The 21617-nt window shown below is 37.0% G+C and overlaps 4 protein-coding genes across 4 annotated transcripts; 1 reads left to right on the forward strand and 3 right to left on the reverse strand.

Annotated features, from left to right (window-relative positions):
* Positions 1–444: 444 nt before the first annotated feature.
* LOC117991758 (uncharacterized) lies at positions 445–5110 on the reverse strand. The gene is given in 11 exon segments (XM_069508123.1): positions 445–1424; positions 1426–1673; positions 2047–2229; positions 2232–2297; positions 2300–2413; positions 2504–2533; positions 2536–2616; positions 3513–3618; positions 3620–3671; positions 5033–5070; positions 5072–5110. Coding segments are annotated over 11 exon segments (1866 nt in total). The 3' UTR covers positions 445–515.
* Positions 5111–10208: 5098 nt separating this feature from the next.
* Positions 10209–14749, forward strand: LOC117991768 (uncharacterized). Its single transcript, XM_034979375.2, has 5 exons — positions 10209–10362; positions 12735–12881; positions 13171–13263; positions 13624–13840; positions 14357–14749. The coding sequence occupies exons 1-5, from the start codon at positions 10293–10295 to the stop codon at positions 14574–14576; spliced, it is 747 nt and encodes a 248-aa protein (XP_034835266.1). The 5' UTR covers positions 10209–10292; the 3' UTR covers positions 14577–14749.
* A 430-nt stretch (positions 14750–15179) lies between these two features.
* LOC117990172 (pancreatic triacylglycerol lipase-like) lies at positions 15180–16643 on the reverse strand. The gene is made up of 4 exons (XM_034977643.2): positions 16573–16643; positions 16129–16377; positions 15344–15674; positions 15180–15237 (listed from the first exon to the last, which is right to left on the reverse strand). The coding sequence occupies exons 1-4, from the start codon at positions 16613–16615 to the stop codon at positions 15180–15182; spliced, it is 681 nt and encodes a 226-aa protein (XP_034833534.2). The 5' UTR covers positions 16616–16643.
* Positions 16644–18607: 1964 nt separating this feature from the next.
* On the reverse strand, positions 18608–21346 carry LOC117990183 (pancreatic triacylglycerol lipase-like). The gene is made up of 4 exons (XM_034977653.2): positions 21151–21346; positions 20269–20511; positions 19397–19751; positions 18608–18713 (listed from the first exon to the last, which is right to left on the reverse strand). The coding sequence occupies exons 1-4, from the start codon at positions 21344–21346 to the stop codon at positions 18656–18658; spliced, it is 852 nt and encodes a 283-aa protein (XP_034833544.2). The 3' UTR covers positions 18608–18655.
* Positions 21347–21617: the final 271 nt, after the last annotated feature.

The following is a 21617-nucleotide window of genomic DNA, read 5'->3' on the forward strand; positions in this document are numbered from 1 at the left end:
TCTAAGTGGCCGTCATACAAATACGTACATTCGATTTGTATTTTTTTCACGGATCCATAAAATCACGGATGAGTGCACAAACGCCTCGAGACAATTTTGAAATTATAAATTCCCAAATTAGCCCTGCCGGGGATTGAACCGGAACCGTATAAGACCACAGCGCTCACCACCGCGCCAGAGAGCTCGACAATTATGGCCTTTTATTTGTACGAACTAATTGAAATAAAAGCTTTGCTTCACTGGCTTTGCTCATACAATATAGCTCATAAAATATACCTTATGTTTTTTAAATTTGGATTTTCGCAATCTTAGAAAGTAGCTTAGTAATATATTATAATCTTGAAACTTTCTGCTCTTTGTGATTACAATAAATTCAATGAAACTGCCAAATATTTTATGATTATTTAATGTCTTTAAATGTTAACATTTTACGTAAGATTACTATTTACAATTTAAAGTGTAGAAATAAATAAATAAATATTAAGCTAAGAATTACAACTAGGAATGATTTACAATCACTGAGGCCATAAACCTTTCATCATTTTGTTTTGTCTTCTTCTGTCTTTTCTGCTAAGATCGTCGATATCGGGAAAAGCGATCGATTCACTTAAAGCTTCCAATCCAAGAATATCATCATAATCGTTAAAACCTCTCATGTTGTGAGGTTTGACAACTTTATTTTTATTTTGCCGTTTATGCCTACCGAAAATTCCTAGTTGATGGCCAACACTTTCTCCAATACCAGTTAAATCAAGAACATCTAAATCATCTAAATTGAAATTTCCTCCTCTATGCTTTTTCTTTGGCAGAGAAAGCCCTTCATAATGATGATTTGATTCATGGTGTGATCTAGTTTCATCGACTACATTTTCGCTATCAGCAGCATGCTCTTCAGGAGAATCCAGAGTTTGGACTATTTGTACTGTTTCTTCATTTTCATCATCATCAACTGTCGTCGCAAAGGGAATTGTTGAGTGTGGCTTCGAAGTTATTGTTTCGATTTTTTCATAATTCATCTCTTGTTCCGTTGTGACTTTTACATGACTATCTTTTACTTCCTCTGTTGGTACTAATTGAGTAACTGGCATAATATTAAGAGAAAGTTGGTCAGTTATATGTGCTAAGGACATTTCTAAACCTGAATCTTCAAACGTTGTATCACTTTTAGGCGTCGTTAATTCCGAAATTGGTAAAAGTTTTTCAGTTATAGGTATTACCTGATGAGTCTCACTTTCAGCGTTTTCTTGCATTTCAATTGAAGGAGCTTTAACTTCCGTGGTCACGGATGCCAAAGGTGCCATGGTTGTAGAAATCGTTGAAACTGTAGCACTTTCATCTGCCTTAACGGAAGAATCACTTATTGGTGGTCGTATAGTAGTAGTTGGTCTTCTTAGTGGCCTGCGTGTAGGTCTACGGTTGACCGGTCCGAACTCTAATTGTAGTAATCCTTGTAACATATGGCCTAAGTGTTGTAGCTGGTCTAACAGGTCTGACAGGTCTACGGACGGGACGCGGACGTCTCGTCGGGGTAGTTGTAAATGGTGCTTGTTTATTCTATTCTTATCGGTTTTTGCCACCAGTTGAACCGAATAGGCCTCCTAATAAATCTTCTCCGAGAAGACTGAATCCTGTGTAGTCAGCGCTGTCTACGTCGTTGACTGCGTCGAGGCCACCTGAAAAATAAATGACAAAGCTTTACATATTGTAATTGTACCTCACTTCTTTATTTGTGCAAATACTTATCGTGAAACAATTATTACTATATTAGGATTTAGAATGGATGAAATATTGAATCCAAGCGGCACATGTACGTCCTTTTTATCGAGTGTTACAAAATTTTCCCTTTTGCCGTAGTAACCCTGGGTTTATGAAGTCTATTACAAATAAGATCTTGTTTCATCGTGGTAAATTCCGGCGACTGAAGTCATTTTTTACGCAAAAAATCAGCCAGGTTGTTAAGGCGGGGCATTTTATTTTAAAATGTAATAATGGACTGTTTACTGTAAGTTTAATGTTAACATTTTAAATTTAACATAAATTATTTACCATCATCACCTTCGTCATCATCATCGGCTTCTTCCTCATCATCATCATCGTCGTCATCATCGTCATCTGCGTCGATACCAAAATCAACGACGTCATCATCGTCGTCGTCGTCGTCTTCGTCATCGTCATCTGCATCCTTTTCATCCTGAGGCACTAACGGCAGCGGATCAGCTGGCTCAGAATGACACCTCTAGGACCGAACTTGAAACAGGATACTCTTACTGCTGCTTCAACAGTATTCTTAGCTTGAGTTCCAAGCCGAGACAGGCTCTAAACTCTTCTCCTGCTCTCGCTATGTTATATACTCGTCCACAGAACTTTGATATACCTCCGGGTAGAGGCATGCAAACAGGACTTGGTTTGCGACCTGTGAAACACCAAGAATAGTAAATTATGTGACAATTTGGTTACAGCTCAACAAAGTTTAAATTAATACCTAATATTTAATCATACATACTAGAAAGTGTCCGATTGGTGATGACTTTATACCGAAGCTCAATGATACGGCCATTTTATCGCCACTTAAGTACATTAGCGAAGCACATCCTGAAAAATATTAATTAATTACTTCTAGATAAGAAATTAATTCGTTAAAAAGGAAATTATTACAATTTTTTCTTTACTTCGATACCTATCTCAGACTCTTTAAAATATGTAGTTGTACTTGTGTCAATACAATCACAACCATCAATATCAGGATATCACAACAATTTTTATTGTGTGATATCCTGCTACCTTTATTGAATTAATTTTTAAACATTTTATTGATACATCGATATTGGATAAACAGTTAATTGGGTATTGCATACCTACTTACTACGTGTTTTCAAGTGGCTAACTATTGGGGGGTGTCGAGCTCAGGTCCCTGGTTCGACTCCAGGGTCGGACCAAATAAAAGTTATTATGTTTTTGTTAGGAAAATTATTCTCAGTAGCAGTCCGTGGGTCCTGTACCTCGAAGAACACGTAATGTCGTGCGTGTCGTGATGATATCTCTCCAGTCGTGTCGGATTGGCATCTCATCGGATTATCATGATCATCATCGGCTCACTACAGAGCACGGGTGTCCTCTCAGAGTGAGAAGGGTTTTGGCCATAGTCTACCACGCTGGCCATGTGCAGATTGTTAGACTTCACACACCTTTGAGAACATAATGGAAAACTCTCAGGCATGCAGGTTTCCTCACGATGTTTTCCTTCACCGTTAAAGCAAGTGATATTTAATTAATAGAAACGCACATAACTCCGAAAAGTTAGAGGTGCGTGGCCGGGATCGAACCCCCGACCTCCGATTAGAAAGCAGACGTCCTAGCCATTAGGCTATCACAGCACAGTCATCGGATTATGGGAGTGAGAAATATGGAATGCACCAGCTGTGATTGCGCGCACACCTATGCCTTATACTTATTATATCCCGGGTAAATAGGTTGGATAGTTGGTCGGAGGAAAAGAAAAGTCATTATATCACTTACCTGGCCGTTCAATTGACTAAAGGAACGGCAAAATCTCGGCCAACAGTTGCAGTAGGCCTCAGAACACTTGCAGAACCTATTAATACTGTTGTCTTCTATTTTTTATGTCATCGTTTTGCTTTTGAATACCCTTCTTGTTGTTTTTTCTGATTTTCCTGTAATGTAAAGTTCAGATAGATTGAGAAATAAATAAAATATCTAGACATAGTTTTCAGCTTGAGTGAAATCACTAGCTTTTAATTATCCAGGATAAAAGTAATCTATATACGTCTCCGGGATGCATACTATCTTCAGACTAAGTAACTGATGATTACCGCGCCTTCTATTTTACCCCCTTAGGGGTTGAATTTTCAAAAACCCTTTCTTAGCAGTTGTGTACGTCAATGTACACACCTGCATTCCAAAATTTAGTCCGATCCATCCTGCAGTTTGACGTGTGCGTTGATAAATCAGTCAGTCAGTCAGTCAGCTTTTCCTTTTATATATTTAGATTTAATTCATAAACTTATTAAAATTAAAATACTTTTTATAGTGTCACGCTAGATCGTTAATAAATTAGAACACTTCGTGTTTCAACACACACTAATAGAATGTTTTATATTCCGCTTTTCACGGAAGATACTATTGTATATTGATCGAATTTATCGGACTAAATAATGCGGACATTTTTTCGCGATCTACGAATGCGCTATCTTCATAATAAAGATTATTGTATTGTAACTATTCGCTACTTTATGTCTCTATACAAGTAGATAATCTGATATATTTATAATTCTTGGCACATTGAGACACTAAAAGATATTTAAAGACTCGCAATATTTATCGCCCAAGGTTATTTCATCCAATTTCGAAATAATTTTTGTCGATGTCAAGGAAAACCAAAATACTTTGTCTAGTATCAATTCTCTCTATGATTATTTCAAAAGATTACCTAGACTAGACTATAGGCACAACACCCCATAAATCATGTTTTCGAATCACTAAAGAGAGATAAGAATTTTTGATTATCACTACCCAGTACCCATGTTATAAATGCGAAAGTGTGTTTGTTTGTTGGTTTGTCCTTCAATCACGTCACAACGGAGCACGCATCGACGTTATTTTTTTGATTATGTATAGTTAAAGACTTTGGAAAACGACTAGGGCTATGTTTTATCCCGGAAAATTAAAGAGTTCCCACGGGATTTTAAAAAACCTAAATCCACGCGGATGAAGTCGCGGGATCAGCTAGTATGGTAATAATGTTTAATCAACAGCACACACACAGTCAACATCTAATAATTCAGTAGTAGGTAGGTACCTAGTCCAGTTTTGTACTTAAAGTAATCTATACTACACCCTGTCGGTTGTTACTATTCACATTTTGTAGCGTGAATCATCCACGAACTGAATGTTTTACAACATACTTATAGGATGTTACATTCACATAATATCGTAAGTAGTCCAAACTAACGTACTTAATTAATCACTCTTTTGTAGGTAACTAAAAAAAAAATCTATTCATATTCTACTTCACTTACCGATATTTTTAGAGGCTGCAAATGCTAATAACACCAAATATTAACAGAAGCTCAAACACTAAGGAGAGCTTCATGTTGAACTCGTACTCCGTCCTGGAAATACAAGAAAAGTACCTGTGAAATACAACTTTTTGTTAAGCCTATAGCATAGAATAGAAAGAATTTTTTATTCAAATAAACTATTAACAAGCTCCTTCGTAATCGAAATTGAATCGTCATAAAATCAACCACTGGCTCGTAATACCTTTCCTACCGACAAGAACCGGCAAAAAACTCTCTTTTATATTTAACTAGCTTATGCTCGCGACTTCGCATGGACTACACAAATTTCAACCCCTATTTCACCCCCTTAGGGGTTGAATTTCAAAAATCCTTCTTAGCGGATACCTAAGTCAAAATAGCTATCTGCATGCCAAATTTCAGCCCGATCCGTCCAGTAGTTTGAGCTGTGCGTTGATAGATATCAGTCAATCAGTCAATCCTTTTATATATTTAGATGATGGTATTTGATGTTTAAAGTTTAAAAATTGTTTAGCTTAGATACAAAATAATAGTAATACTCAAAGTTGAAGTAGGTATCAGTATAATAGAGCGAATATGATTTCACGCATACCGCATATAGTTAAGTGACTATTTTTGTATCCTTTTATAATTAAATACTTATTTTATTCGATAATAAATGGTTAAGTGATGTGTGTTACTGTTTTACTTATTTACAGGAAAATTCGCAGAAAAACTTATGCAACTGAACGGGTTGCATAACTAAGAGAAAATCATAAATAAACATACGTTATGCATTTAAATTAAAGTATTAGGTTATAGGTAATTGTGGTTTTTCCCTCTATAATGAGTTCCTAGCATAGAGATATCCAAGGTTCCTAGTTTAATAGAACAAAAAAGATGTCATAATTGTTACGTTTAAAAATCTGGCACTGTAGGCGCGGTGAAGTCTTTTGCCTGCACACTATTAACTACGAGTACCGAGCGCTTTGAAATGAAAAAAATTAACTTGCTATAATAGTTTTATATACTATAATCTAGTAGGCCAGAGGAAATATTTTCCTGTATTTTCATATATAACAACATAACGCAATATTACTTATACATACATATGAAAGGAAACTTATATAAAATCAAACTAAACTGGTAACACTTACCTTGTAAATTGACTTCTTTTGCTTGTCTGTAATAAAATCGATACTAGATCGATCGGCTACCGCTGTCACACCTCTTTGGCTGTTCACAGTCAATTAAATTATAATTATTAGAAATCACACGCCAGCCCTAAACGAACGATACCAATGTAACAACGACACTGATTTCATATAGCCACTTCAAACAAACCGGAGAAATGTGAAATGACGTATACGAGAAAGGAAAACACCATCCGTCTCTTTCGCTCATAAAAGATGTGTGAAGGACGGGTGAAAGTAGAGACGCTCTTGGCCGCCTTTGTAGTATTCAGTTCCATGCACTTTGGACAGGAAAAATATACGGAAATTGTAGCTAAAGAATAATTAAATTATTGCTAGTATTCCAAATTATAATTAAATGTTTCGTACTTTCCTATTTTTAATCTTTATATATGAATTTTTCTTTAAAATTCATAGTTCTATGACTAAGAGGAAAATGTTTTCTAGAACATTCGCTTAAAGTGCGTTGATCTCGGATATACTGTGGTCAATGTGAAATGGCTTCTTATTTAAAAAGACAAGTAAAAATATGATAAGTCAATTGGATGTGCGGCCTACACTGGAGTCTTGAACTTCCTAATGATATAGTGAACTTAAGCATATTATTGTTTATTGTTGACTATGACGGCTGAAATTCACTGTTACAGCAAGAGCACACTAAATGCAGCCAATCGTAACAACTGAGATTGTAGAAATTGTACATTCGTTACAGGAGTAACGTCCATATCAATAAATTCATTTATGCGATTGATTCGATCTTGGTAACCAATTTTTAAAAGAAGCGATATTACGATTATACTTATTTATTTATTTTAAACACACCTAAAAAGATTAGTTTGACTGTAAGGTAATTATCTAATCAGCCCTACTAATCTAAGGGGTGATAGTCAAGTGGTTAACACGCCTTCTTTTCGGGAGGTCGGGAGTTCGATTTTGGACACGCAACTCTAACTTTTCGTAGTTATGTGCGTTTTAAGGAAACCTGCATGCCTGAGAGTTCTCCATAATGTTCTCAAAGGTGTGTGAAATCTGAGTCCACATTGAGCCAGCTGCAGCGTGGCAGACTATGGCCTAAACCCTTCTCATTCTAAGAGGAGACCCGTGTCAGTAGTGGGCCGGCAATGGGTTGATAATGTTGATGATCATCATCAACCTTCCTACCCTACTAATCTACTCGATTGCAAGTTGTTCAATACTGGAATATTGAGCCCCGAAGCTCCCGCTCGTGCGTAGTAGGCCAATACAAATCGCGCGTATCACATCCACCTATGCAGCGCCTGCGCACCGACAGGGTCACTTTCTACACGGAGAAAGTCGACGTCTGCGCGCTTGTTTATTTTTTAGAGCTCGAAAACCTGTAATCGTGACTGGTAGGCGTTAAATATTACATATGCTACCCGGCGGACATTTGCCTCTCTTAAAAACATTGAAATGGAAAGTAAATGCATCAATGATAATAATAATATATTATCTAAAATACATTTGTATAAGTAATATTGCCAATGATTTTAAATAAGTGTCTCACTTTCATAAGGAAAAAGGTTTAACGTTTTGTACTGTAGTATATATTCAAACAATTTTTTTCTTAGTACATCTTACCTGTATGAAAAAGAAGCAGAACAATAAAGAAAGAATTATAATTTTCACATTTCAAATATACGCATGGCCTGCACATTCGAATTGTATAGGTACTTATTAAAAATTTTGATTAAAATTACCGTATGTAGTAACATCCTTTTACCTACTTCAAGGTACTTTAGACAAAAATAATTAAGGGTCTCCACTCGACTGCTCTATAGTTTATGTGTAGAAAGCAGGTATCAGTCCTAGGAACTAGGAACGATACTTAGCTCGGGAACAAGCTCACAAACCAAGTGACATACTAATGTCATAAACAGGTTCAATCCCAGCCTAGACTATAGTAAAAGCTAGATCTAAATACATTTCAATCCACCAGTTTGTTGACCTCGATCTGGGCCAGTGGAGCGCGATGCACTTGGCTGTATAGTATGTACGGATAATTAGCAACATACAAAGAATGCACCGACAAAACAATCTTATAAAATTTCTAGCAAAATTCGCTAAATATCTAAGCAACCACGCCGAAAAATAAGGTCCTCCCAACCTAATTTCGGTCATGGCGGCCCATCCGCACAGAGATTAGCTATCATGTGAGAACATACGATAAATATAATAAGAAATATGTACACTTACATCAATTTCATCACAAAATTGGTAAATTTATAGCTGAACTAAAAAAGTTAAAATAATTACAGAATATGTAGGTATAGCTCTAGACTAGGCATGATTAGAATGATATACTTTATTTGTAACCACTTCATAACGTACTAACTCCTTGTAATTTAATTACTAACCTACTAACTCCCGCACAAAATTCAATAGATATAATGTAAATAAGTGAACACTTAATAGGCGTATGTACTATCTAGGAATGTACTAGCTAAGTAAAAATGTAAATGCTATTTGTGTTCCAATAAAGAAAAGAAAAAAATCTGCGCTGGAGGTATTATAGTGCACAAGTATTTGGGCAAGCAAGTGCACTCTCTTTTCTCATCTCATTGTCCGATGGGAAGGCAATCCAATCCTTAGTCACACGACCGGAGAGGGATCCGACGCAGGTTTGACGACTTTACGTGCATTCTGAGGTGAAACATCGCCAATATGAAATGTAGGGCTTTAGACTAATCAATCATAATATAATTATGGAAAAGGTAACTAACTGAATGAATGATCTACCAACGCACTGCTCAAACTACAGATGCTATTATGACGTAGACATCTGCTAAGAGAGGATTGTGAAAATTCAACCCCTAAGGGGGTAAAATACGGGTTTGAAATTTGTGTAATCCGCGCAAAAGAAGTCGCAGGCATAAGCTACTATTCATTGGAAACCTTAAGTGTGCCTTAAGTAAGTATAACGGGTAATGTACATATTTGTATACTTTATTTGGTTAGCAATATATTTACAATAATTTTTATGATAGTGTTTTTGCCTACATGCTACAATTCATTAAAACTATTTAGCAATAAAGACATTTATATAAATAAATAAAATAACATGTTTATTCGATATATCACACTTTCTAATGAATTCGCAAATTGTTAAAACATGTTTTCCAAAAAAAGAACTAAAAATAGTTTTATTTTGCCATATTATTAGGAGCCAGGCGGTCACGGATGTAATAATTACCCATTATGTTGTGTTACGTCATACAACTTCCGAACTAGCGAAAATTTTCACGCAACGTGTTAGGACTGCGCACAGGTTTCGCTGACAGGTTTCGCTGGGCTTTCCTAATGAGGGAGAGACATGTAGTTTTTCGCCAAAGTGTGTTTCTAACGCCACGGAAACCAGTCGTTTGGACATGTACTTGGGACTTTTTTCTAATTTTCTGTTGAACAGGGAAGATGCATTCCTTTTTTTTTTTTTACACCTTTAGGTATATTTTGAGATCGCAAACTGGCCTACTAAGTAAGTATGCATTGAAATGTGAAAACCATTGCCCTGCTTGAAATGTTCGCCGTTTTAGTCATAGTAACCTATTCTCAATGAAGCAAAGTGTTTTTGATGTAAGCAAAATCACAGTTCACGACAGTTAGGGAACTTCTAAAGTTCTAACAAAACCCTATTTTTCTTTGATTTTACGTTACCATAGCTTATATTTGACATAATAATATATTGTCGATAAAGGATCAAACCGAGAGTTCTCTCACTCTAGTTCTCTTCAGCAATTCATCCAACTTGAAAGTCAACAAGTGGAAAATTTTATCAAAAGCTTTACCCGAACTTGTTGCTTTACTTTCTCAGTGCACCTACCGATGCATGTTAGGTATTACTTATTACTACACTGCGTTATGCCTTATTTTAAATTTCACCTTCTATTGTGAGAGGTGAAACCGGCAGAGATCCGAGGAAAGGACCAGTCGTCAGTGTTTACTCGGCTTCGGCGTCGTCCGCCTCTCTATGCCATACAAACCTCTACCTATACGCCTTGCACGCATTTATTGAATTAAACTATTTAATATTAAATAGTGTCACATCATGTCCCTTAAAGTGACACTTGGTTTGTTCGTGATCTATCTCGCCCTTGTTAACGGTGCCAGCATTTTAGGTGAGTCTATCCTAGACCTTTTGTGTTTGGAAAGCGGTTTGATTGACTTCCTGTCAATACGTTGAATGTTTGAATAATTAATTTATTAGAACAGGTTGATTGTTACTGATACAATTTGTATAAAGTATGATTTTTATAATGTAACGGATGCACAACAGCTTTCAGAAGAATAGTTGGGAAAGATGTACTTACTATAATTTTAATAATTATTTGGAAAACATTGTAAAATTGGTTTCATATAAAAGAAAATAATAAGACGTACCAACTTAATATTGATTTTGTTGGCAACAAGGCTATAAGAATATTTTTAAAAATATCAATTTATTTTCTGTTCGTTACTTGATTTTGTGAGTATGTAAAGATGAATGTGTGTGTAAGTGCAACTGAGGTGAGTTGCAACAGCGCTCATCAATCGATTTTGCCGGTTAAGCAACGTTCACTCAAATCAGTAAATGGATGGGTGACCAACCTAAGAATTTAATTTAAAATTTAGCTTTTTTCCTTCCGCAATTCTGCCAGTCCTGGTTATAATTTTTGGTATTTTTTCCTGCACAATAAGTACACGTCTTAATATTACGTCTGAGTAATTAATTTGTATTCCGTGAGTATTTAATATCTCGTGTAGCAACTATTTGTAAACAAACTTTTTCTTCCATTCATATCCGTAAATAGAAAGTCTAAACTTTTAACGTTACAATGCTGAACGGTACTGTTATTTAACTTCAAACATCGCACGAAACGAAATATGTTACATAATCTTACAGTTCTTATAACAATGAGTTCACTTAACTTTAAGTGGGACTGACGGACACTGTTCAAGTGAAAGTGAAATGTGAAAGCATCTCAATACCGCGAAGGCATAAAATTATTATGTATGTATGTACCTACTAGTGGCTAGGTATGAACTGTGATAGCCTAGTGGTGAGGTAGGTCGCCTCCTAATCAGAGATCTGGGGTTCGATCCAGGGCACGCACCTCTTCGGAGTTATGTGCGTTTTAAGTAATTAAATATCACTTGCTTTAACGGTGGAAAACATCGTGAGGAAACCTGCATGCCTGAGAGTTCTCTCAATGTTCTCAAAGGTGTGTGGATTCTGCCAATCCGCACTTGGCCAGCGTGGTAGACTATAGCCAAAACCCTTTTCACTCTCCGAGATCCGTGCTCTGTAGTGAGCTGGCGATGGGTTGATTATAAGATTTGGTGATGTTCTAATGAAGGTTTTCGAAAATGCAGGACGGAACACGTCAAAAGATTAAAGTATAAAAAGCACGCGATGAGTGTAAAGTTTACTAAACACGTCGTCTTTAAGAGGAGACTCTCAATCACAATAAAAAGCGGTATTTTTTTAAATGAAAATTCAAAAGACAGAAAAAATTTGCAATGGTTACAGCCTGACAAAGTTATGTTAGCAAAAATAAATATATTTGAATTGATAAGTCAGCAGCGAAAAAGAAAACGTACGTCTACTAATATCATATCATCATAATTACTATAGATTATTTATTATTATTATGGGATCGATGGGAATCTTCTGCATTTATGTGACAAATACAGGTTTTTCTATAACAAGTGGTTCTCATGGCTTCAGTATTAGTGTACCACCTGGTATATTTTCATGTATGACGTTATTAGGGATCCGTACCTCAAAAGGAAAAACGGAACCCTTATAGGATCACTTTGTTGTCTGTCTGTCGGTCTGTCAAGAAACTGTGGTAGGTACTTCCCGTTGACTTAGAATCATGAAATCTGGCAGGTAGGTAGGTCTTATAGCAGACATTCGGGGAAAATCTGAAAACCGTGAATTTGTGGTTACATCACACAAAAAAAATTAAATTGTGGTCATGAACTAATAATAATTAGTATTTTCAATTTTCAAAGTAAGATAACTAAGTATATCAAGTGGGGTATCATATGAAAGGTCTTCACCTGTACATTCTAAAACAGATTTTTATTTATTTTTATGCATCATAGTTTTTGAATTATCGTGCAAAATGTCGAATAAAATATACGACTGTAGTACGGAACCCTCGTTGCGCGAGCCTGACTCGCACTTGGCCGGTTTTTTTTATCGAGATACAACTTAGCCCTTGACTGCAATCTCTCCTGGTAGTAAGTAATGTTGCAGTCTAAGATGGAAGCGGGCTAACCTGGAAGGGATATAGCAGTTTTTATTAAACCCGTACCCAATGATATTAGAAGAAAAGACTTCTAATATCATTGCCCGTACCCCTTTGGTTCCTACACAGTATCGTACTGGAACGCTTTATCGCTTGGCGGCACGACTTATGCCGTGTACCTGTGTCTGAATGTGTAACATTTTTTTAAAGGATTTCGATGCATTTCTTTAGAGGAACTTTAATTCTAATTATAGACTTCTTGGATTGGGATGGTGACAAGAAGCTGATCGATGTACCGGAGCTCCGCAATGATCAGCCAAACAGGAACTGTTTGTGCAAAGGTCCGGCCTGCGTTTGCTGTGTGGACTTCAATATCACCTTTGTTGATCTTGGTGGGCCAGGTAAGAAGACCTATGACTTATTATCTACCTATATACAGGTTAAATTAAGCTAAGCCAATATACAGAAGCATTCCGATGGGAATCAATAAATATTTTACATATCTAAATAATATTATAATTATAAATACTTATCTATATTATAATAAACGCAGTCGTAATGTTTCTTACGCCGGCTCCATAGGTTGGCCCCAACGCTGTTCGCCCAAACCTGTGGATCGGGAAATTAGCTTTGCCAGCGTTGGGGCTAATGCTAATGCTAATGAGTACCTAGTCCTCTTTTAATTTTCAGGTTGCGTCCATATGAAATATGTGTCACCGGAAGAAGGATTTTCGGTGAACGTATCTTACGGCAAAAATCTTCTACATACTTCTAAAATACAAGGTCAGTTTATTTTACTGTAAGAGTAACAGAGAAATAGAGCCAGCGCCTGCCAAACCTTCATTATTTTATAAAAGCTGAAAGTTTCTCTGCGTATTGTCCCCAACACAGGGAGGAGCGATCACCGACTATGAAGTTTGGATCATGGTGGCTTTGCGAGATAACAGGTAGTAAAGATGTAAAAAATCTTACGTTAAAGTATAATATACTCCACCTATTGATTAATACCTAATACCTAATTCATCATCACAAATAATGACGTATTTCGTAATACAGATGAAAGTTTTGATGACTTGACGCATTATACTAAAGAATTAGGTATAATTTTTTATTTATACTGATATTGAACCATTTTGTATACAGGAGCCAACCCAGCACCAATATGCCTAGAGGTCTTCGGCAAATTCGCACAAGTCTGCGCCAAGTTTAACGACCTCGCTCCCACAGCAGATGGCCTTCGTGGTTGTCTTGAGCTTGAACCCAGATTACTTGGAGAAGCACAATTGGAGTTCCCGATCGGTTGCTTTAAATCCACTGCAGACGGAATGGAAATGGAGGATCCTCCCGCGGAACCAGAAGAGTAAGTATCAAGAAAAATATATCAAATCTAGTATACTAAGGAATATTAGTCGTAGTAGTAAATGCGAAAGTGTCTGCCTGTCTGTCTGTTATTGTTTGTTTTTATTGTCTGTTTTCATGGTTTACCCACCGAAATTTGTTACAAAGATAGCTTGCATTAGACATAGGGTAGGTAGTTCTTCATTCCGGAGAACCAAACAGTTCCCATGGGAATCCCATGAATGATGGGATTTATAAAGACCTTAATCCACGCGGACTTAGTCGCAGGCATCATCTATATTCTGGAAGGTATATGTATAAATAAAAAAAAATCTTATCACTTTAACAACAGAGATACGATTTTTTTGTTTGTGTATTTTGTGTTTTCCGTTAAGTACATTACCTATCGCTGCGTTTTACATAACATCTATAGTATCTTAATTATTTTAATTGATTGATAGTGTTATCATATACTTGATTTGTTATTATCACAATTAATTAAAATTAATATTTCAATGTATAATTATTATCGTTACAGGACGACAGAAGAAAACACAACCGAAGCAAGCACGTTCAATGTAGGATTCCTAACTGACTTAGTAATAACCGCTGAAAGAGGTATAGAATTCCTGAGCTACTTACTCGAGATCCCCAAGAAAACAAATGAAACTACAACGATCAAACCTGTCACCAGCACACCCGAGGATAGTTCGCAAAGAAGGGCTCCAAAAAATATCAAGCACCCCAACCAGTTGTGATAGTTCCTATTCCTAAATAGTACCTATAGGTTTAAGTACAAAGGGCATAATTCGTAGCTTGCCATCGTGTTATGCTCTCGTTTGAAAAAAGTAGGCGCTGAATCTTCTCCTATTTATTTGCTTTAATAATGATCTAGTTGTACACGTATATATATTGTTAAGTGTTGATTAATAAATTACTTAGTATAGCGAGTTTGTGTGAATATGTATTAAAGTAGGTAGTCCAAAATATTCATTACCCCTAAATGTCAAGGCAAAGAGAAAGCACGGCGGCCTATTTTTAACCAACTTCCAAAAAGGAGGTGGTTCTCAATTCGGCCCTTTTTTATGTATGTACACCGATTATTTCGAGGTTTCTGGACCGATTTTGCAATATTTCATTTTTAATCAACAGTAGAAGTTTCCGTGGTGGTTCCATAAAAAATTCTGGATCCAACTTCTTAATTCTGATGATGCAGAGTTACTACCCGCCTAAGTTATCAAGATTCTAAGTTTCTGATGTGCCTCGACGCTAGAATGAAAACGTTTTGAATAATATACTCGACTTATTCGGTGAAATAAATACACGAGCAAGTCAAGATTTATTTACAAGAAATAAATTTTCTATCCCAGTGAAAATGGCGGAGCAGCGTTTGTCTCCAGCAGGAATACTCCAGTTTCCCTAAAATAATAAATACTTAAGTATGAAATACTTTTAGAAGCATTTTTTAAAGATAAGACGTGAACTTGTAAGACAAAATTTAAATTTAAAAGAATACCTAACCTACCCAGTTTTCGGAATCAGTCCACCCATTCTCGAGGTTCTCGGTCCAGAGCACATCATCAAAACAGCAGCATAGTAGTTAATACACTGCCTTCCAGTAAAACCTCCTGATGTGACCGACTCTGCCATATAGAAGAACGCTCTAGCGTGATCACAGGCATTAGAGTCACAGCCAGGCATTGATATGCCTCCATTGGGGTAAAAGTCCATGTGCCCTAAGTCAGCAATATATCCGTACATGCCATAGTTCGTGTGAATAACTTCGGTATACTGCCCGTCAGTGCGACGGAACTTGTTGATATTGGTCGCCCAACCAATTAAAGCAGGATCAAGACCTGTAAGATAAAAACGTAAAATAAACAATAATAGCAACATCAGTAAAATACTATTTATCAATTTTCTAATCATCAAGTTTTTTATGCAAGTAATTTTTCTCTAACAATAATTCATAGAGGCACCTACTTGACAAAAAAATGTGCCGGATATTCCTAAACCAATTTTAACGAAATTTTGTATAGATATAGATTGCATTCGACATCCCGCAGATGGGCATAGGCCACTTATTTCCGAAAATCGAAAAGTTCCCACAGTATTTTTAAAATCCTAAATCCACACGAACGAAGTCGCGGGCATTAGGTACTTATCTAGTAATAAGTCATAAACATGGTACTCGTGTAATTGGATTTTGTATTCTTGTTGTTACGAAACAGAAGTCTTATTTTATACAGAGTACTTAGTTGAATCTTTCATTAGAACATTTTCATTTACATCCATTATTGTCACACTTACTAGTAATATAGGGCACTCGTCCCTGCAGATTTCTTCCAACAACGCCAGCCTGATGTCCACCAAGTCCATGACCAATTATATGGTACTGAGTAAGACTAGAACCAGATTGTTGGTTCAACCAATTGACAAACCGAGCTACAGCTGCACCGGACCGTACAGTGTTTTCATTTGCCTCTCTATACCTGATAGCATTAGCTCCTCTACTCCAATCAACCACAATCACGTTCAGGTCTTCAGCTCTCAACAAAGCTGGAAAAGAAAATTTTACTTGATTGAAACTGAAATGCGTAGATTTTTTGGGACACAGCGTCATTATTAAATTTAAAAATTTAAAAAAAAATTGGTTTGTAAAACTAATAGAAGTTTTAGTAGGTACGGCAAGAGTTAAAAACATATGAGTACAATTATTTACCTATACACATATAAGAAATTAATGTCTCTTACCCGGTACAAGTACAGTACTGAAATTGGAAGTTGCTGAATCCATCCATCCATGGATAAGAATAATCGTTCTTCTATTGCGATTGTAGTTAGATCTTGAAAGAAGGACTGCATTATTGATGAGCAAAGGTTGACTAACAGTCGGGTTAGCTCTGAAATAAATATGTGGTTTCTATAGTTTACCTACATAATTTATGTTCCATAGATTTTTCATAATTTTCTTACCGGTTGGAGGTCGGGTCGGTCAAACCATTTCGTGCCCGGAAAAGGTAGGTACTGAGTTAAAGTTCAGAATTTTTTTTACAGTTTCGTTCCTTTGAGACGTAGGTACTGTATTAGGAAAGGATTTTTGGAAACTCACCCTAGGGGATTAAATAGGGGACGAAGATTTGTAAGAAAATCTGTAATTTTTGAAAATGCATGAAAATTGATAATTGGGTTTTGGGTTAAAAATTAAGTAACTATTTTTGAAAATTTCACCACCAAAGGGATTAGTTAGGGGAAGAAAAATGCAAAACATATAAGTACCTTGTGAATAAATGGTATACATTAGACAAGTCTGGGTTGTATCTGGCTATGTTCAACAGATCTCCGAGAGTCAGCCACAAGTCAGCTAGGTGAAGCGCTCCATTTGAATCATGTGCATATTGATATCGAGGTCCATCGTGGTTCCTTAGAATTATATCTGACGGTAAGGCTACAAAAATACGTAGATAAGTACTACTTATGCGAATATCTTACAAAATTATTTGCCTACGCCATGCTAGGTATGTTCCTTTCTAATCATGTTTTTACTAGCTACCTGTAGTTAGCGACAGGTCGACATGGCAATCAAGGTATGAGGCGGGGGGACGCCCCACACACCCGCATGTAACCCACGCTATCCCGACCGGTTTAGCGCGGAGGCTGTGCTGGTGTGCGGGGCGTCCCCGCCCCGATTGCAATGTCGACCTGTCGCGAACTATATACATATAGATAGTTCTACGTAGATATATATATATATATATGTACTTAGATAACAATTCTGTATTTGACAATATAAGATTAAAACTTACCAGAACTAAAGCCCAAGCACAAAATACAAGAAAATATTTTTAACATTTTCACAACACGTAGGTACCTACTTATCGACTTATAAATTATGACTCCTTGATTAAAAGTTATTATTCAATAAAAAAATACTGATAAAGTCTAATCCCACTAATCGGTAAATGTTTTTTTATCGTAATTATCCTATTCAATTATACCTACCACATTTTATAATATACGTCAGACTTCCTTGTCATCAAGAAATCCCCGGCCCTGAAGTCCGGGTCAGTAGAAAAATGGGTGTTTTTTTTTCTGTCAAGAAATTCTCAGTAGCCAAAATAGAAAAATTGACTGTTTAACATCTACGTGGCGATGACCGTTGGAGCCTGATCGTCCTTGATTGGGGACCACGCTTAAGCAAGCGTAGTGTGGGACGCCTTCCAGCACGATGGACCGACGATATAAAGAGGCCGGAAGTGGCTGGATGAGGAAAGCTGAGGACCGGGTGTGGTGGCGCTCTTTAGGGTAGGCCTATGTCCAACAGTTTACATCCACAGGCTGATAATAATGATGATGACATCTACATGACTTTACACCTCGAGACTTGGAGAGCAGCATTAAGCCGTTGGTGGTGACTCCTGCACCAGATCTGGCTTTGGTGCTGTTATATTGTTACACACTTGCATAGTCAATGAGAGGGGGGAAAAGAGAATGCACCTGTGCTCGCGCACACTCCTGTGCACCAAACACAGGATGTATCCCCTGCGTAAGCGGTCAGGAGAACAATATTACTCAATCCTTAATTACCACATTTTCTTGATAAAAATATACCTAAGTATCTAGTAGACTTATTATTTTCATCAGAATATTAATATTGTCATCAACCTCCTCGTCCGTCATCTCAACAGAAACGTTTACTTACTGTCTTTGCAAGGATGTAAAACCCACAAACCACGATTTTGTGCTTCTACAATAATAATAAATGATTAATTTGATATAAAAGTCTTTATTGGTTCGATAAAAGAAGGAACTCTTCAAAATATTTTATCCTCTCAGTTTAGTCTCTGGCAAATGGTGGTGTGATGTTAGTAACGAACGAGTAGATCCCGCTTACACTGTAAAGATAGAAATGTATCAATATTTATTATCAGTTATTATCACCATAACATAATACTATCTAACAAATTCGACAATTGACAATCAAAAAGTGTACAATGGTTCTCAATTTACCTAAATGATTTGACTTTGACTGTGCTTTGCAGCAATGTATTTCATAGTGGGAGAGAGCTGGCGAATCACAGGTACCTAATTGCGATCGTCACACTATAGCTGTCAAACTACAGCGGTAGGCCCCCAGAGTGATTTTTCTGATGAGGATCAGCCGCCGCTAGTTATCTCTCTAGGCTAGTCAACAGTTTTACCAGCTGGCAATGTTGACTAACGTTGCTTAGGAAACGGCTCAAACTCAATAGCTCAACCGGTATAGGAGTGGACTGAAAACCGAAAGGTCGACGGTTCAAACCCCGCCCGTTGCACTATTGTCAAAGTACGTAAGTACGAAGTATTGAAGTCTGTGAAAGCCAGACTAATATTCAAACCATTCACATACGACGAATAGAGGGCCGCTCGAAACACCCGGGAGGCTCACTCGGGTGTTTCGATCGGCCATTCAATACCATTTAAACTCAACTAATCTAAATGGAAGTTTTAACCGTTTTCTTATTACAATGATAACCACTTACGATGATTTAAATAATAGGTATATATTTTTAGTCACTTAGTTCAATATTGTACTTACTTAGATTTTTCTAGATTTCCTCCAAAGACGGCATCGCGTTCACCATCACAACCCAAATTTGTAGCCTCTTCAAAAGAGTTGCATGCAGTGCCAATAAATCTGGCTGCATTAGAATTAGGAATGTCCGCGCGAAGAGACTCTGCATAATACACGTAGGCGTAAGTATGAGAGCAGGAAACAACGGTACCACAGCCAGTTTGCCAGGAACCACCGTTGGGATAGAAGTCGATGTCGCCGAGAGGTTTGTCATAGCCATAATGACCAGCGGTGGTGTGGATAACTTCTACAAGCTGAGCATCGTTTTTGGTCAGCTTGTGAATGTTGTGAGACCAACCGGGCAGAGAGGGATCGAGAGCTGAAATAAACGTAAATGTGAATTTATTTATTCATACTATTATAATGAAAACCACTTTGATATACTTTAGAAGGCTTTTATTCACTGCTCACATAGTAATTCTTAGTTATGTCAGCACAAGACCAAACTACTCTTTTCACGCGCCATTTCAGCGTGACGTTTCCCATAGATTCGCTACTCCGCAGAGCACGCCATAGATAATACAATCGACTATTTTTTATCCGTCTAACAATACATACGTTAAAATTTTAAGAATTTATGAAGGCAAGAGTTCCAGAGTAATTAGCGCCCCGAACACGGAACAATCATGAAAAACACAGAGGTTAAGTTGATTTTTTTGAAATAATATGACCCTATCTGAACTAATTAGACCCAATTCACCCAACAGCACTCACCGACTTAGTCCGACACAACGACACTTTTATCAGATCTGAAGTCAGTATTTTATATTATTTCTCATCTACTACTATGTTTTCTCACTATAACATAATTATAGGTCATTGTATACTATATTTACCAATAATATGAGGTATAGTTCCAGTTGTACTCCTGGCAGCGATACCAGCAGCGTGACCGCCAAGACCAACGCCAACGATGCGGATGTTAGCGGTGCTGTAACCGAAGTCGTTTTCTAGGAGATTCACGAACTGTGCGACAACTGCACCCACTTGGGGCACGTTGGCGAGGCCTGGAGTGTAGGAGGAGGCACCAGGCCTCCAGTCAACGGCGAGCACGTTTAAGTCTTCCACGGCGAGATACGCTTGAATCAGAACACAATACAACATAATTATTATTATGCACATGTTTTACCGGGCACTGCGTTCACTTAATAGGTACGTATAATCAGTACCCTTATTATAAATGTGAAAGTGTATTCGTTTGTTGGTTTGTCCTTCAATAACGTCGCAACGGTGCAACGGATTGACGTGATTTGACGTTGCATGGGTATGGGCATAAAGACCTGGAGAGTGACATAGGCTACTTTTTATCCCGGAAGATCATAGAGTTCCCAGGGGATTTTTGAAAAACCTAATTTCATGCGGACGAAGTCGCGGGAATCAGCTAGTAAAACTATAAAAATTAGCATAATAGCAAATAGATATGAGGTAGGTAGGTACTAGGTAGGTACGTAATAAATGTAATTTAGAGGGTAGTTAAGAAAAATTTGCAGCTCAACGTTTAACATCGTGACATCGCTGCCAGCGAAACCGGTTGCAGTGATCCATTGAATGAATTAAACATTTTAAAAGAACAACCGTCGAATTTCTTGCTAGTTCTTCTTGGTAGAAATGGCATTCCGAAGCACTTGCGGTGATTCTTTTGACGATTCAAAGTAAAAATTTATTTGAATTCTAAAAATCCTTCTCTATTCTTTCTATTTATCGCATTAAAAAAATACCAGGAACGAGATGAGCATTGAAGTTTCCAGCAACGCCGTCTCCATAGCTGTGGATTGTGATGACAGTACGGCGGTTGTAGTTGAACGCTGAAGCCAAGATGGACGCCTGAGAAGGAAGTAGCGGCTGACTTTGTGTAGGGTTGTCCCTGAAAGAATAGGTATTTTGACTCTTACTTTTCATATTCTGTTGTTTCATACTTTAGAGCTGTCTTTTGATAACGGCTTAAACTCAATTTTAGTTTTTCAGACATACGGTTGAAATTAGTAAAACTTAAAATGGCGGCCATTAGGTAGTCTTAATTTTAAAAGAATGTTCAACACCTATAATTATTATACGTATTAAGATTATATCTGCACATTTTTAATGACAGATTGAAAGCTAAAAATAAATACTATCTAAGATTACACAGCGGAAATACCTATCAATAATTAAGATGCATTTGATATAATTTCGTACACAAATAGTG

This window comes from Maniola hyperantus, chromosome 2, assembly GCF_902806685.2.
Source record: "Maniola hyperantus chromosome 2, iAphHyp1.2, whole genome shotgun sequence".
NCBI lineage: Eukaryota > Metazoa > Arthropoda > Insecta > Lepidoptera > Nymphalidae > Maniola > Maniola hyperantus.